At 35.2% G+C, this 18,573-nt stretch overlaps 1 protein-coding gene across 5 annotated transcripts in view; it reads right to left on the reverse strand.

The window, feature by feature from the left end:
- Positions 1–2,320: 2,320 nt before the first annotated feature.
- Positions 2,321–18,573, reverse strand: part of LOC120776176 (guanine nucleotide-releasing factor 2) — a 52,339-nt gene continuing 36,086 nt past the window's right edge. For 2 of the 5 annotated variants that reach the window (XM_040106792.1, XM_040106790.1), the window contains exons 2-20: positions 15,586–15,898; positions 15,058–15,511; positions 14,289–14,476; positions 13,292–13,402; positions 13,098–13,220; positions 12,862–13,034; positions 12,431–12,724; positions 11,467–12,019; positions 11,024–11,250; positions 9,958–9,981; positions 7,610–7,715; positions 7,097–7,541; positions 6,864–7,032; positions 6,479–6,647; positions 6,303–6,417; positions 5,846–6,243; positions 5,641–5,766; positions 4,480–4,611; positions 2,321–4,418 (exon numbers count right to left, since the gene is read on the reverse strand). In XM_040106792.1, coding sequence (XP_039962726.1) covers positions 4,286–4,418; positions 4,480–4,611; positions 5,641–5,766; positions 5,846–6,243; positions 6,303–6,417; positions 6,479–6,647; positions 6,864–7,032; positions 7,097–7,541; positions 7,610–7,715; positions 9,958–9,981; positions 11,024–11,250; positions 11,467–12,019; positions 12,431–12,724; positions 12,862–13,034; positions 13,098–13,220; positions 13,292–13,402; positions 14,289–14,476; positions 15,058–15,511; positions 15,586–15,898 — 4,253 coding nt within the window. In that variant the 3' untranslated portion in view covers positions 2,321–4,285. Of the gene's footprint in view, positions 4,419–4,479; positions 4,612–5,640; positions 5,767–5,845; positions 6,244–6,302; positions 6,418–6,478; positions 6,648–6,863; positions 7,033–7,096; positions 7,542–7,609; positions 7,716–9,957; positions 9,982–11,023; positions 11,251–11,466; positions 12,020–12,430; positions 12,725–12,861; positions 13,035–13,097; positions 13,221–13,291; positions 13,403–14,288; positions 14,477–15,057; positions 15,512–15,585; positions 15,899–17,571; positions 18,157–18,573 lie in introns of those variants that run through there. The other 3 variants (XM_040106789.1, XM_040106793.1, XM_040106791.1) reach the window with 3 other exon arrangements.

Raw genomic sequence — 18,573 nt, forward strand, 5'->3', positions numbered from 1 at the left:
TAGAGCTGCCATATCTTAATATATCGTTTGCAATAAATCGAAAGAAGGCGAAGGCATCCATTCTTTTATTCCTAAGTATCCAAATAAATTTTGGCTTTAAAAATGTTAAAAATCGTTCGAAGTAATACTCTTTTTTTCTTTTAAGTGTAAATAATTTGACATAGAAGCTGTAGGCTAAAATATAATAAATAATTGTATCAAGTGTTATCTTCCGGTAACAACAGAGTTGCACAAAAGTAGTGTTGCAAACGACAATTAGGTGGTGAAAAAGAAGTACAACTGGTAAAACAGAACCATAGAATTGAACTTTTAAAAATATGGTGGAAACATTTTTTACAGCAAAGATCAAATTTTAGAGAATTATTAAAAATGTGAAAGCAGTATATTTAACAATACTAAGATGGTTATTTTGCTTAAAAAAAGCATACGACATGTCTCACAGTGCTATCACATGTGGTGAAAATAATCTAAGCCTGAGACACAGGTCCTTTCGGTTACTGTTATGGGAACTTGTTTAGAACTATTTTATTATGCCTGGTAAATGTTAATAAGCCTATTTAATGATTTTTGTACAACTTACTTACATCACCAGCATTGTAATTTTTTAAAAGTTACACTATGAAAAGGTTATATTAAGTTTTCCACGAAGATTGTAATACACCGAAGAAAGCATGGGAGACCCTTAGAAATGTAAATATAAACAATCAGCGTAACGAGCTGAGTCCATTTATCCATGTCCATCTGTCCTTCCGTTTTTGAGATATCGATCTCAAATGTTGCTTACGTTCTTTCCACCTCAAGAAGCTGTTCATTTTTCGGAATCACCGATAACCGAACACTATTGCATGTAACTTTTATACTTGCCGAGATATCTTCACGAATTTTCAAAACATTTTTGTCCAAACATTTTATTAAGATCGGAACACTATCGCATACAGCTGCCATACCCCTGTGATTAGTATTATAGCTTCGGTGCAGCCGAAGTTAACAATTTAATATTTTTTTGAAAGGATAAATTGTAGTAAAACAACGCTTTCGAAGGAAAATATGTGTACATACATTTATTTTGTAAAGTAATTTCATAAATAGTTTTTTATAGTTATTTTCAGTTTTACTTTTTTAATATTATTAAGATAAAATTAATTCATACTTAATTTATAATTACAAACATTAATGTGGATCACTGCAATGTTATACATGATACATTATTTGTATGTTTCATGAGTAGTTGCTAATACATATGCTATTCTTTAACATTTACATATACATATACCTTTTATTATATGTTTTTTTTTTAGCTTAAATGTTAATAGAAATTGCACTACATTTAAATATACCGAATGAATGAGATATTTCACATGACAATTTCTCATAAGCTCATTTGAAAAAAAGATAAAATAGAAAATAAATAGTTTTTTTTTCAAATTAACAATAAAAAATAGAGAAGAAAATTTTAATTAATCCACGACGTTTATAATTAGTTGTGTAGAATTAAAAGTACATATGTAAGATTTTTTATATACTATATTAGGCACATAAGCATTTTTATAAGAATTAGTTCAGAGAGATAGTATAAGAAAAAGTTTATGAAAATGAAAGAAGAAATAAATGCATGGAAAAGGATTGTGGCTACCGTGGCATGTTTGAAACAAAAAAGTTCCGATTTGCAGTACCATATATTATTCATTTGTTACACACATACCTATATTTATAGAGTAGATGTTTAGCTTATTTAGTTATTCCTTATTTATATATAGTTTTGTGTGAAATTATTATACAAAATATATCTTGCAACTAAATATTGTTATCATTGTACATAATTTAAAGTGTTGTATTTTTACAAACGATAGCAGCACTTCTATTGCATCGTATAGATATAACCTAAAAATTATACAAATGCATTTTATCAGTGTTTTTCAATTAATTTTTGTTGTTAATATACATATATGTGTATAAATGTACCTTTTGCTTTCTATAAAAAGCAAAGTCTTCGCCTTTTCTACTACTCATTTCATAAACAAATGTAGAATACCAATACCAACTTTGTAATATAAGTTAGCAGTGATTACATCATACACTGCACCATATTTCCTTTTCACCACAGCAAAGCATAACGGATCCGGATTCTCGCCAGTACGTTGCTGTGCAATTATTTAATTTATACCCTAAGACAGTCTTCTTTATATTCATTTAGTTTAGTGTGTAGCATAGTTTTAGCAGTGCTTGTGGATGCAGATAATTTTTGGAATTTAAATTCTATGGCGCACAAACAAAATTTTAAATTCGATTATTTTGCTTTTTAAACTTTGTTTAGGCATCTTATAAGTATGAATTTCATTGAATTAAAATTGTAAACAATGAACAGCTGTTTGTGTAAAAAATAAGCAAATAACCATACATAGGGTTTTCACGGAGTATAGAGCTTATTTTTAATCTAATAACCACATAACCCGATAACCACCTTATCGTGAAACAAATTTCAGCTTAGTATTTTGTGGAATCGATTTTTGAAAAGAAAAGTAAAGAAATAGTATGTCTGAATTATTAAAAAAAAGTGTTATTTAAAAAATGCATATCTAGTATACTCTATTTTAAATCCAACAGTTATTTGAATTTTTTAATTTTTCATTTAAAAATATGCTATCACTTTAATATTTTGCCCAAGAGTATGGTAGACTTTAATTTTAAGGTTATAAAAATAATTTGTATTCGTGCGCCAAAGACTCTAAATAAGAATTGAGAAATATTTAAACTTTTATAGTTTTTTTTTTCAATTCTGTAGTTGAAGAAAGTAGTAACAATCTATATTTACAACACTGCCTGCACTAACGTAGTCTTATTAATACATATTGCTAGTATGTATTAGATATTTATGCCAGTAAGGTAATTATTTACAAAGTATACATAGTTGATTACCATAAAATCAATATATTCAGTGTGTAAAATGATTGTTTACACAATTCTACGTAGTAAGGAAAATTACAATTTTGAAACTGTTTTATATAACAAATTAGTAACAGAAACAGCAAGCAGTAAAATATACTTTTTTTGATAAATAATCAATATTATAGAAATTGAAATGGGATTTATAAATGTTTTTAAGAAATAATATTTTTTCTAGTAATGTTAACGGGTTTTATAAATGTTTCTCAAAAATAATATTTTTATAGATATTTTAACGGGATTTACAATACACTGCTTTCACATTATACTTTACAAATGTTTAGTTGATAAAAACCAGACGATTTATATTTATAAAAGCGCTTAATGTAAACTGCAATATTTTTATATTTTTTGAAATGTAAACAACTTATTATAGTAGCATTTAAAAGCATATGCAAACCCATTTTGTTGAGATAATTGTGCGAAAACAGGATGCTAGCAAACAAACACATTGCTAGCACACTAACATTGCTTTCTAATGATAAAAATTATTTTTCAAAAGATTCAAGTTGCATAAGAATTAAAAACATTTTTTTGTTACTTTTAAAGTTCATTCGTTTTTGTTTACGCTAAGCGCTCGCTTCGACAACTCTTCACATACATACATATTGACGGTTTATGAATTTATCGTTGATTTATTGTTACTTTACATGAATATATAAAAACAAATTACTTGATTGCTTGTTATATGAAACACGGCGTTCTTATCGACTGCTCATCACTGTTAAAGAGAGACAGTTAAATTCTTTCACTTATGAAAACTGATAAGGTGTACAAAAACATGCAATACATATAATATAATATAATAAAATTTCGTTGTGTTTGTGTCGGTGCAAGTTGAGTTTGGTTTGGTATTTGGTTGCTCTACAACATTTGAGTTGATTTTTTTTTGCTTTAAAATTTTTCTGTTTCTGTTAATTTAAAGCAATTTACTACTTCTCAAATTGAACTTATGTGCAATTTTGTTTGGTTTGCATAACATTATAATTTTTGCTAATGTCGACATAAGATGTGCTTTCAATGAGTGCGCGTTTCGGTGATTATCACTATGCTTTTAGTTATATATATGTATGATGATAGCAAGTGTGCATCCAATATAACTGTGCATTGTTATATATATTACTATTTAATAGCTGTGTTTTATGGTTAATTTTCTCCTTTGCTGCTTTTAACCTCATATAATGTTATGCTTCTGACAGCGCTGAAGGATATAGTTTGCATATAAGTAATTCTATTACATTGCATGCACATTTCATTTTTGTTTTTATTTTTTTAGTTCTTTGCTGATAATTGAGTATTCCTTCAGGATATGTGAATGTACGGCTTCCGTTACGCAAACCGTTTATGCTTGTACAGGTCGTCGGCCACGCGGTTTTATGCTTTCCGATATTTGCCACATCTCTTCCTCACCCAGTTCATATTCAAAGTTATCGAAGAAACGTATAATGCGCTCGTTGCGGCGGAAGTTGTACTCACTGTGTAGAGGAAAAAAGTTAGAAAATGTTTAAGCTTTAAAAGCCTATTACGTGCACAAACCATTTTTTGAAGCGCTTCATGTTCTCTATTAAGTGATATTGTTGCCAACGTTTGGAGAAGTTGACGACGCCTTCCTTTAAATAATCTGGATTGCCAACATGTACGAATGTTAAGTCTTGCAGCACTAGACCACTGTTTGGTAAAAATAAAAAAAGTATTTATTTAATTATTACATTACATTTTCGTTCAAAAAACAAACAAAATTATAAAACGTAAAAGCGACAAACTTTTAATTCTTTAACATGTTTTTTTTTTTAATTTAAGTATTCACTAAATAATTTTTATTTATCACAACAGCTGATTTTGTTGAATTTTTTCACAGCCAACCTCACACTTAACCGCTTTACTGTTATATATTTAAATAGTTGATATAGGAAGGTATATAAAAAAATATCTTAAACCTTTTGGAGTCCTATCGAAGACGGAAACTCAAAAACATGAATTTCGGCATATTTTAATATCAAAGGGGTAAAAATGAAAAGAAAGATCTTATGTCACGGAGAACACGTGTTGATGTTGGGGATGTATCACGCCCTGGAAAGTCTTTTGAAGACGAAGTGGGCGATGCAAAACGTCGAATAACAACTCGATAAATTGCAGAAAAATTGAATTTGATTAAAGCGACTGTTCGCAAGCTCATTAAATGTGTAGGATTTCGAAGCCTGACATAATGGATCCCCATATGCTTAAAGAATGACTTTAATGTGCTTATCAAGCGTGATCCATTTTTGAAGCGACGAAAAGTGGAATGCAAAGCGCAAGAGATCATGGTCTAAAAAGCATTAGCCTGTCCAAGCTACCTTGAAGGGCGTTTGTCTCCAAAACAAAGGTTGTGTTGTCTGTTTGATAGTATTTCAAAGGGATCGTTTAATTTCAGCTTTTGGCTTTTTTCTTACCTCAGGACGTCAAAAACTACTTGGATAAGTTTTTTGTTCGCAAACTTTATGAGCATAGAATCAATATCTTGCCCGAAAGATGATAAAAGGCACTAAATCAAATTGGAGAATATATAATTTCATAAAATGTTTTACGGAATAAAAAAATTGTGTTGAAATTGCACTAAAAATGAAATTACTTAGTGAACGACCCATTAAAAGCTTAAATCTTTAATCCCAAAAGTGCCAAGAGTGTTTAAGCCAATATTAATAGTTTTATACTTACATATACGGAATACAGGGTGGACTTGTTGCAGCCAAAGTAGTGCGATATGCTCGAAAACTAGAGCTAGAATCGATCAGCAGGCAATATTCCTTAATGTCTTGCGTTATAGTCTTAGGCCATTCCAGTCTAATTAAAAAAAAAAGAAGCAACGATTAAAGTAGACGAATATATAATAGTAACGTAGCAACTAGTAGCGATAACTCACCGCCGTATGGGCGCCGAATCGAGCGCTGATAATAAAGCCAAATACGAATTGTAGTTATTCATTTTTCGCAAATATTTCATAATTTTTATGAATTTAATAACATGTTTTTCACGTTCTTTTGCATCGCCTAATGTGAGAATTTTCGAACGTGCCCAAAATGACATATTATTAAAGTGTTCGGTAAACTTATTCAAATTGGGCGAACGCTCTTCACTCTGTTCTTTGGCAAAGAGCAATACTTCGGGTATTTCGATCTTCTGAAATAGATCGGCATCGAGTAGTGTCATTTGTTCGGCAATCTCTACCGATTTGAGATCGAGTAGGCTGGGCTGATTGGTGACGGTGATATGCATATCGGCTTTAGGTGGTGGCAAACGTTGTTCCCGGAATAACGTTACCTACGAATTATGTCAATTATTAGTGGTAATTGTATGATTTGTGGTTGGGTTGATTTTACCTTCTCTACAAATATGCTGCGCAATGTTTTCGCTAAATACAATTGGCCGGCACATACCAGCTGATAATTAAATTCGACTATGAGAGCCAAGAGCTGATCTGTCAGGTCCATTGACCTAATATATAAAAATAAATTAGGAAAACTAGTTTTTATAAAAAAAATATAATTTTACTTACGTTAAGCCATCTACCACTCTCATAAGTAGTGAGAATGTCTCACGGGCAACGCGTTGCTTGTGATCGTTTTGGCAACAGAAAAATATGGTATAGCGATGGGTTAGCTTTTCAATCACATCGATCGGCTGTATAAAGGTGCGAAACGTCGTGATGAAGGCATCAATGAATGCTGGAAATAAAAAAATATTAGGTTATGTTAACATCATTATGTATGTATGTGTATAAAATTGTATGTAAGCGTGCTTTTCTAAACCTTAAAACAACTACCACAATTTGCCAATACTTTGACTTCCCTTTTATGGAAACCCGTAGTGTTCCTCTTAAATGTTAACCCACTAGAGACCACACTGTATATATATTTTGATAAGTTTTAACACTAACTCACCATTGTCATTCTGCACGCGGCTCGCATGTACAATCAATGCATCAATATAGCCGCCCTTTATATCCGGTCCATCTTCATCCTTTCGCTTGAGCACCAAATACTTGGTAACATCAATTTCTTCCAGCATTTTTGGCAATTCATCCTGTGGCACCGTTTGCAACTCACCACACTATACAATAAATGTGAAACAGTTATAATTATTTTTTTATTTGTACAAATTTCTCTTCGCCCACCTTATCATCAGTAAAGCTATTGTTCTGCAATAATTGATCTTCACCGGCGCTCTCAGATCTGCTGCCGGGCGTACCCTCATGTGTGTCGGCGCGACGTAGTGGTGAATGTCTACTTGTTACATGATTGTCGTGACAATTCTCATTGGGCAGCTGGTGAGAGTGACGGAGTGACGCTTGTTCCTCTTCGGTTAGATCGCCGAGCTCCTCACACACGGTGGACATCATTTCACTGCCTTGTGTGGCGGATATAACGCGCGCTGGACGCCCATTCTCCGCATCGGCACTAGCACTCAAATGTGTGGGCTTTGGACTAGGTGGTGGCGTTGTAATTATGGTGGGCGGTGTAGCGCTGGACTTGCGCTGCTGTTTGTAGTTCTTTGGTGGGAGTGCGGGCGGCGTTTCCTGCTCCGACGGTGGCGATAAGTCCTTTGGTAGTGGCACAATACTGCAAATAAAAACAAGTTTTTTTAATTATGCCAAAATTGATCGGGAAATTGTTTACGTTGTACTTACTTCATTGTCTGGCTGTGCGTAATGTTCCCCGTTAGATCCTGTACATGCATCGTATGACGATCGAAGGGTCGATGGGGACCCTGACACAGCTCCATGTATGCGAAAACTGTTGAAAATTAAATTATCAATAACTTTTGCAACTAATATGTAAATGCTCTATAATTTATGAGAAATCGAAAGCGGTGAATGGCAGTTAACGGTAAACACATTTTGGAGAATTCAAGCATTGTTTGAAACAAATGACTTTATGGATATATTGCCAGATGGGAGACAGAGAAACAGAGCTACAAATGAAGAAGGCAAAATGATTTTAATATTTTAATAGCCGCAACTGAGCTTTAAAGCGTTACATTTATAAAAGAATCGAAAAAAAACAAACTTCAAAGCTTACATATGCGTATAAAATGCACTTCGCTGAGCCATCAGCGCGGACTACTGTAGATTTGAAACAAAAATTTAAAAACTGTGTAAAAATTCAAACGCATGCGCAACGGCATACATGTATTAAAAGCACCACTTCAACTGTGAAGCAACAAAATTGAAATTTCAAAAAAGGCAGTTTTAAGTTGGAACTAGTTTGAAGATACATTGAAAGGCGAATTTATTTTTAGAATTAAAAGGGTGCAGCTTAATATTTGAAATTAATCTTGCGGTAATTATTGAAATTAAGATAAACAAGGTAGATTTTTTATAGGTAAACGTCCAAAACGTATGCAGAAAATTTAACCTAAATTTAATTTAATTAAAATTCAAAATAAATATAAAATTTTATGCTCTTATATAAATGTAGACCAGTATCGATAATTTATATAATAAGTACATTATTTAGCAATGTAATCGTTTTCACACCAAAGTAGGGATTTCAGTGAATGAAAGCCTACCGAATATTTTTTAAAGAGCAAATATTTAGACGTGAGTATTTTTGAATGCAATTTTGACATTTTTTCAATATTAAGTCAAAATTAGGTAAAAAATTAATTTTTTAATCAATGTGTTCGGGACACAACCAACCTATTTAACCGAAATTTTGTGAAAAAAACGCTTTTTTTTTGTAAAAGATAAAAACATAAAAACCAAAAAATTGGTTATTTGCAATTTTGGCATACATTTTAAGGTTATGTGTGGTTATTAATAATGGAAAGTGATGAAAATATCATTACTAGCTAGGCGAAGTGCGCCGTGTTTAAACGCGTTTTTCTAGAAACTCTGCTTTTGAAGTCGGTTGGAAAGATTTTTCGAGAACCGATTCAACCGATATTCATGAAATTTTACACAGATATTTGATATACAATTCTTAAAGACCTCGGCGAAGGATTTTTTCGATAACAACAATTTGAAAAAAAATCGCGAAAATTTCACTGAAATTTTAATTTTTTTGTAAAAATGTCTACTAAAAGTCCAATTTTCAGTTTTTATCCTTCGTCCAAGTTCTAAGTTAAGGTTTTAACCAATATTTCTAAGTTAAGGTTTAATACATTTTTTTTTTTCAAAACGCGGGCGCATTTTTTCCGAAGGGTCACCGGTGGCATCGCAATGGCCGAATTTAAAATATTTTTTTCCAAAAATTTCAGAATTTCTTTTTTAACAACTTTCAAAAAAATCTGTATAGCCTGTGTATAAAAATTTTAAATCTGGCATCGTTATGGGAAGAGAAACCGAAATTTGTATTATTCAAAAGAATTTTCAAAATAGTTATAGAAGAAGTATTAACAATTTCGAAATTAACACTTGGAAATTGAATTTTTGAGTTTGCAAGGTTATAAAAATGGAAATACATAACTGAAAATAAGATTTCAGAACACTTTTAGGAAGATAAATAATAAATTTCAATTAAAAAAACATCATTTTACTCTCCAGAAGATATTTTATTTCGAAATGTCAAACATTCAAACGTAATAGACTATAAATAGACACATATCTCCTAATATTCTAATAGAGCACCCATTTTTTACGCTTATACGAGTATTGCGTCGGAAAGTAGAGAGATGAAGTGTGAGAAAGCAAATCAGAAGCGCATAAAACATAAATTCATTCAATAGTAGAAATCAATCAATGAATGAGCAACAGGAGAAGAACACACATTCAATCAAATAAATAACTTCGGCTTGAAATTTCAGCTCTTTAATGTTCATTTAATACATACAAGTATATGCATGTAACTAAGTACATTATGTACATATGTATATGTATGTATGTAACACATAAAGCAATAACAATAAAAATTCAATTTTGCAAACAAATATAAATAAATTGCCAATTGCGCTAAAGGCAAAACAACAATTTGTTCGCTAAAATAAGAGAGTGGAGTGGAATAGAACACAGGCAGGCAGGCAGGCAGTCCAACTTACCCGAGAAGGCCACACTTTGAAACACTAAATCGTTAGAACAATTCATTTGGGTTAGTGTTTTTCGCAAGACAATATTACATTTATTATTAACATTATAATCAGTATGCTCATAATAATGTTTATTGGTAATTGTTGTTGGTGTTGTTGCTGTAGCTATTGCTTTTTCCGTTTCTGTTTCTGTTTGGTCGATTTCGGTACGCGTTTGTTTGTGTATTTGTTTGCTGCTACAAAGCAAGTCATTTGGATTACTACTGTGTATGGGAGTACAGTTATTGATATTGTGACATATTTGTGTTTGAGAATTGCTACAACTACTACTGTGTAACGGAAGTTTAGTGGAAAATGCGGAAGTAGTTGGCGGTTTTGTTGATTCTGTAAGCGTTGTTGTACTATTTTGGTTTGTACAAGTTTTCGCTTGAGTTTTTGTTGTTGTTTGGGGGTTTTGTGTATTGCGTTTGAATTTGAATGCGAACGACTTTTGATAAATACTATTTTCGAAAAAGTTCATTGAAATTAAAATTTTAATTTCAAAAACAAAGGAGATAAGTAAATGATTGAAGTAAATAAACTTTGTTCAAGTAATTTTTTTTGTGTTTTTTTTTTTAGTTTAATGAGACACAAACAAAAATCAACGGTACATGTATGTAGGTATGTAGGCATGTATGCAAATTGTGCGAAGGTGAAAGTGAATGGACCAACGCCGTCAAATGGCACCAGGAAAACGGTAATTACCATGACAACAAATAATGTGGTTTTGTTGGTATGTGTGGGCGTACGCAGAAAACATAATTAAATAGATATATGTATGTATATAAATAAACGCATATATGTATGTATGTATATATGGGAATGTTTGTGTTTTTAGGCGCGTATGGTTGTTGTATATTTTCACAATAATACACAAACAAATTACACAAAAACAATAATAAATACATATGTACGTGGGGTAAGACCAAACGCAATATGTGACGTAAATATAAATCAGTGAAAAAATAGAAAAAAGAAAACAGAAGAGAAAAAATACGAAAATATAAATTAACTGTGTGTGCCGTGTGATTGAACTTACTGTGCTTTTTCTTAGCCGGTAGCGGTGGCGGTTGCTCCAGATCGCCAATACTCGTGCAACTGCTGACAAAGCCGCTAACCAAGTGTCTTGAGTCGAGTAAACTTTGATGTTTCGTTTGATGCCACGGTGCCACGTGATGTTGATAGTGATTATGATGGAAATGGTGATTATGTTGGCTGTAACTGCTGTAGTGGGTATGATGATGAGGGCGGAGTTCGGGTATTTCGCTAAAAAATCAATTAGAAAATATTAATATATAGTTTGAAAATATAAATACAAAGTTTTCTAATAAAATATATAATTTTAATATGTGGTAAAAAGAATCTGATTACAAAAATAAAAGCAACTGTTGGAACGAAATTTGCGTAATCTCTATTTCTTACATGGTTCTTCTTGTAACTAACCATACATTCTGCATTCTACATTGTATACACCCGACTTACCCATTATGATCGTCTATTTCATCGAAATTATCATATTGCGAAAATATGCGCGCATCTTTGTTCCGACTAGTTTTTGGCGGCAATGCAGGTGGCACCAAATCATTGTGTGAACCCATGCCATCCGATGATGAAGCTGTATCCAAACTACTAGCTTTTGCCAGCGATGAAAATGACGATTGTGTGACATGACTAGTACTGCTGGTATGCATTGAGCGTTCGGTCAAGAGACCGCTACTCTCATAGTGATCGGGACTGATGCTGCTGGTATTGCTAATCGAACGTGCCTCATGCGACAATGTAGACATATTGTTTAGTATGCTAGTCGATGTGGCCATCATTGTCGATGACATGGTGCTCGTCATGGTCGAACTTGTTGTATGCTGATGGAACTCTTGCGCTTGCGTGTGGAATTCACCACTACTCGACGATTCAATGGCATCGAATGCAATTTCTGAGTTCGAACTGGACTTGGTGGACGATTGAAAACCGCAATCGGATGAACGTTTCGATACACTCTGTGCCGATGTGCGCACCGATGTCATAGAAACGAAGCCTATAAGGGCAAAAATTCAGCGGAAAATTTAATTGGTGGGATTAAGCTGGTGTTCATGTGTATAAGGACTATGGGCATATATTATAATATACATATAAACAGTTAGAATTCTAATTTAAAATAATAAATAAAATATACATGATCGAAAAATTATAAGTAATATTTCAAATTAATTAAACGGTTAAACACAAATTTGAACTATAACAACAAAAAATACAATAACAAACAACAAAACGAGTTTCAATGGTACGAGGCATGCTGTATACGAATATGTATGTGTATTAAAAAAACGACAAAACAAAATAACGTCGCAAACTTAGTGACAACAGAAAAAGTCGCAAAATATTAGAATGATACGCAGTAATGCAATGAAGGCATACATATTATGTATAATTGATATTCTTTAAGTACCCGATTCATTGGAATGACGATTGTTAGTATTTTTGCGCATTTCCAGTTTCTCCAAAGCGCTGCCACCAGCGCCATTATTACCGTTGCCACTTTGCAAAATAAAATCACACTCGTCCGCGCCATCGCTAGCCACTGAACTGGTCACGATAGCACGCCGTTTGGTGTTCTCCGCCGCAACGTTTTGTGTTTGTGTGACAACGGTAGTGTTGGTGGTTTCATTACCACTGCCAATTGCTTTGTTGCATGCCACTTTATTGTTCAACGTAACACGCTTGCCACCGCTTACTAGTGGTTCTGTATATAAGATTTGTGGTTTGTTTATATATTTATAGTTTTAAATTAATTATTTGGTTAGTAAACGGTTTTCTGTTTTGTTTTTGTTTCGTATTTCGCATAGACACTATATATATACATATATTGATCAAACTTACTTAATATATTTAATTTGTCAACATCATTGTCGAGCAGGCTGTCATTGTAGCGATTGCCCAGACCCAGTGACTTGAGTTCCTCCTCCTCGCGTGAATGATTTAGCTCTGAATCGAGTGAACATTGACTAGAATTTTCATCCGGCGAGTGTGAGTGCACCGACAGATTGCTGATACTTAAGGGAAAATTAATAATTAACAAGCTGTTTCTAGTGATTTTTACAAAAATGTTCACTTACTAATCAGCGCCATAGTTGCCCAGTGAAATGTCCGAACTCCAGTCGAAATCCGAGTTAATGCTCTTATTATTTAAACTCGGTTGTTGCTGTTGATTGCGGCGCTTCGGTGGCAGCGGTGGTGGCCTAGAAAAATGTAAGGATATCACATATTTATATTTAAAGTTAAGTCACTTGTTGATTCGTTCGTTTCGCACCTATTCGGTAGCGGTGGTTTAGGTGGAGGGCTCGTGTCGCGCAAAATGCTCTCGGTACTGTGTGAAGCGCGTATCGGATTCGAGTTGGTCTTCTCTAAAATATCACGTTCCCTGCAATATTAAGTATTTTTTTTTAATAATAATATCCAATACTAATGCATAATGAAATGAGGTGTAAATAAGGACCAAGAAGTTGGGGCGTATAGCAACTGAGGGACATACTGACGCCACTTAAGGTCTCCGACATTTTCTCTTTAACTTCTTAGCAACTGTTCAAGACCAAGTATACTCGTACTCTGTGTAGCCTAAGAACATCCGTTTGAAGGCGAGCTAAAGTGAGAAGGCGAAATATCCCCTCCACAGGGTTGTGTGCTGGGTTTGGGACCCGCCAGGTAAAAAACGCCCCCAATGAAAAAATTTAAACAGCCTCGGATGAGAGGGAACGATGAGCTATATGATATACGACGACATTAACACAGTTCAGCGAATTAAAAGACAACGGCTGCGCTGGCCAGGTCATGTCGTCCACTCCAACTATGAAAGTATTAGACGCAGTAACCTCCGAGGGAAGCAGAGGAAGAGGAAGACCTTCACTCCGTTGTAAAGACTGGAGAAGGACCTGGCTTCGCTTAAAAGCCACCTTGCGAAAGGAAGAAACGGCTGGAGCGCTGTTGTTAACTCAGCTATAATCGCGTAAGCGGTTTCTACGACAGCAAAGGAGAAGCCGGGAGAAAATTTTATGGAATTTCAAAGCTAGTCAGCAATATTACGCCATTTTAAGTTTATTGCATTCGAAATTTACAATAAATTCGTCGATTATTCCTGGGCTTTGACAATAAAAGAAAATAGTTTTAAAAAACAGCAGATTTAGCTTTCCAATTTCCAATACGATTATACCAGAAACTTCCAAAAGAAGGACAAGTCATTAAAAGCGCAAAGTAAGCTAAACACTATAAATATAGGTTATACAAAAGCGTTAAGCATATGTTGGACCTACTTCGGTGTTAGCGTTATGTCAGGCAGCGATGTACGTTGGCCAGCCACTTCCGGCAGATGCATTAGATGATTGAGCGATACGGCTGCGCCATTGTTAGCCAATGCAGCTGCGACGGCATTGTCTGGTGCATACTTCAAAGCGTTCTCCTCGCGCTCCTTCAGTTTCTGATGCGCAAGCGTCGCCAAATTCTGTAGAACAAGTGGAAGAAAAATGAGCGTAAGATGTTAAATGTATAAACAAAACGACTTTACAATTAATTAGTCTCAATTGAGCTAAACAGATAAGCAACCAACACATTCACACGGTAAAATGAACTCATCTCTATATGACCCTGAACCTTTACAATAATATTTTTATAAAGAACTTTTTTCTTCTTCTTAAGTTTATTCTTTTTAAATACATCACGCCTTGCTTGCTTTCACGCTAATTCGCTCTCTTGCGCGCTATTTTTAACGCTGAATCAGAAAGCGGCAGCGTTCGCGGCATAAGAAACTGCAGTCGGTGGCAGAAACGTATTGTCAGCCGCAGGGCGCTGATTCATTAAGTGTTTGTTTTATTTATATTGTTGCTGTTGTTTTTTTTTTATTTTGTAATTTTTGCTTTGTTTAGTTTGCAACGACATTTTTGCGCACCGCACAGCTGAGCGATGAACAACGTGATCGTCACTGATCAAGCTTTTGCTCATGTCCAGACACACACACACTTGAATATACATATATTTTTGTAAATGTATATGCAAATGCACAGTAGGTTCTTTAGGCGCACTTACCCGCACCGCCTCACCAAGTAAATCAACAATCTCCTTTACATTATCTTCGCTGAGCAGCGCTTTCAGTTGTTGATGCTCGTCTTGCAGATTATCTTCGACACCTTCGTCGTCGATCCGCCGCGCTGCATAGATAAGCATTACCTCGTCGCAAAGCTTCACTAATTTACCCAACGACTGATATACTTGTTGTGTTGCCGACAGAAGTACATTGCTGTGCTTATCCAACGCATACGATTGTATAACGGTATACATGCTGGCGATTGTCTCGAGTATAACAGTTGCATTACCCGGCAGAACTTCCAGCTTTGATCTGATTATCACGTCGCGAAAGTGTTTCAACGCATTCGAAATATCCTTGACATGCGTCTGCAGTGGACTCTCAGCCGCGGCTAACTCTTCGGCTGTTGTTGGCGGTTTCATGGACTTACTACGTGGACTGTGCGGGGAATGGGATCTGTTAGATAAAAAATACAAATGTTAACGGTACTCAAATAAAATGTAATAATGGAACATCCGTTCGACCCTTACCTTCCCAGCGTATTGTTTGGTGTGCGAATCATGGAAATTTTCTCTATTAGATCGTCCTTGAAAGAGCGCGCTCTACGCGCCAATTTCGTACCCTTAAGACTGTTCTTATGACCGGACGTTGAGACACCGTAACCGGCGCCTGATACTTGATATATCGCACTGTTGCCGCTCAGCGGTGTATTGGCGGATTGTTGAGAAGTGGGTGTGGCGGGGGATGGTGTGTTCGGCGATGGCGTACCACCACCTGCACAAACAAGATTCGATTGTGAGGAAAGCGAGGAGTTGGGTGTGGATGGAGAACTGATGGCACTGTCTGTAAAGAGAAAATTGTTAAGATAAAGATTAGTTATATTGAGAGTTAACGGTTGGCGGAATATTATTTGTTAGAAGATTAGCAAGCCAAGTGACCTGCGTCAAACCAAATTGATCTACCATATATAGTATTATTTCACAAGCAAATAAATTTGACAAGTTCACCTAAGCAACTTTATTTGAAAACTATTTATTAAGGAAAATTCATTAGTAAAGAATTGATGACAGTTAGTGTGTGAAGATATAAAGGATGATCCAATTAGAGGTACTTTTTTCTATAGCCTTTTTTTTGACAGATCACACGAGTCGTGTCAAGCTGTCATGTTATTTTTGTTCAGTGTGGCTTGGCACTTCATCATGGAAAGACTTACTCCTGAACAACGTTTCCAAATCGTTCAACTTTATTACGAAAATTCAATGGCTTTGTGCCTTTAACTGAAGTAGCTCGATATTCTCAAGTCACACCGCTTCGCTCTATGGGCTTTTGAAAAGTTCCAAGAAATCCAAAGTTTTCGAGTAAAATTTTTCCCCACTTTTCCTGTGGGGGTATGTAAAGTCTATAGACTATGCGGAAAATCCCACTGCGAATCCGGCCTTGGAGTAAAACATCACACGTGTCTTTCGCCAGTTACCAGCCGAAATGCTCGAACGAGTCATCGAATATTGTACTCAACTGATAGACCATCTGCCACGTAGCCGTGGCCAACATTTGAAAGAGATAATCTTCAAAAAATAAATGCCAAGGAATGGTCTTACCAAAGAGATGAAACATTCCTCATTAAATTTGAAGTTTCTGTGTTTTTTCTTTAAAAAAATAAGGAACCTCGAAACGGATCACCCATTAGATAGAGAGAACATGTACATATGTATATAGAACACTGTATACGAAATAAGAGAGAGTTTTTGTCTTCGATACCGATTATGTAAAAGTCTCTGCTGTGAAGTTTATATAATAGAAGTTTATAAGTAATAAAAGTCTCACAAAATTCGGACAATGGTATTCATTGACTGACATGATAAGTAAAGTTTCGAAAACCCAGATGATGGTTCGATCTGAAAAATTCGTTGGGAGAACATTGCCTTATCTTGGAAAATAATCGAAATTTTGTGAAGATAATTTGTTATATAAACAAAAAAAATGTTAACTTCGGCTGCACTGAAGCATGGTACGCTGCACAAATAAAAATGTTTCTTACGAGCACTTGACTCTTATCGTTCAGTTTGTATAGCAGCTATATGCTATAGTGGTCCGAAGAATGAACAGCTTCTTGGGGGGAAAAGAACGTGTGTAAAATTTCAGATCGATATCTCAAAACCTGAGGGACTATGCAGAAAGATGAATATGGCAAAATCGACTCAGCTCGTAACGCAGCTCGTTTATAGGGTATCTGGTGTTTCCTTCGGGTCTTAAAAGCTTTGTGACAAGCTTAATATACACTATCCACAGTATAAAAATTTCCAAAAAATACTTTTTTTCGTGAACATAAAAAAATTCTGGATAATATTGAAAAGTGAAACCGGCTAAACAAGCACAACCACTTCTAAATTTGTACATGTACCCGGAAAGCCGAAGTATTTGGCACATTCCAAAACACTTTTTTGCAACTTAAACCGCACAGACACCAGTAAATAGTAGAAGCAAACCATAAACAGAACACACCAACTTGTACTTACACTGAATGACATTCTTCACGACCACACGCGGTCGATAGGGCGTATAAAAAAATTTTGGCGATTTCAATTTGCGCCTCTGGTAAAGTTTCATGCCACGATCCAATGAGTACGAGATAACATGTTGGCTCTCGGCATATGAACAATCGCTGACGAACGACTCATCGAAGTGCGGCATTGCATAACAAACGGTTTGCGGCAGCAGCGATGTAATAAACCATAAATGATTGCCGCCACTAAGATGTAATTAGTGCTTATATAGATGCCTGTGTGTGTGTGTATGAAAGACGTTTATAAACACAGTCACAAACAAGAAATATCAGGAAGCTGACAAGCACCGAAAATTTTGGAAAGCCTTAGGCAAAGACGCAACAGCAGCACCAAACGCAACAAAAACTAATTTAGCCAATACGTAAGCGTGTGTACGCGTGTGTATGTGTATGTGAGTATGTCTGTAAACAAAGTCTGGTTAAAATTTAGGTTGAGTGGCCCATTTGTGAAAATGGTGAAGTTGCATTGGCACGACGTTGACGCGAAATGCCTGTGACTGGCTGCTGCTGCCTCCGCTATGGCCGCAGCCAACAAGACTGCAACGCTGATGCTGCGCTAATTTGCTTTGAGCTAATGTTAAATAATTAAGTTAACACGCTCGCTGGTTGACGCTGCCAGCTGGTTGGGTGGCGGGCTCGTTGGCTGGCAGGCTGTCTGACTGACTTGGCTTGGTTTGGCTTGGTCGGGCTTTTGTTTTTTTTTGCCTGTTGGCGTTGCTTTTGTTTCAACACCGCTGGTGCTGTCGTCGTCGTCGTCGTGGTTCGCTGCTGATGAGATTTGAGGTAATTAGCAACACGTTATCATTGAGGCTAAGGCGAGCAGACGGCAACTGTTGCTTTGATGCGTTTACTAGCGCTTAGTTATGCGCTGCTTTGGTATGGGGTCACACTTTTTTCGTACGACAAACACTTTGCACAGCTTCACAGAACTCACAAAACTTTTGCAACTCGTCTA

Source organism: Bactrocera tryoni, chromosome 4, assembly GCF_016617805.1.
Source record: "Bactrocera tryoni isolate S06 chromosome 4, CSIRO_BtryS06_freeze2, whole genome shotgun sequence".
In the NCBI taxonomy this organism is placed as follows: Eukaryota; Metazoa; Arthropoda; class Insecta; order Diptera; family Tephritidae; genus Bactrocera; species Bactrocera tryoni.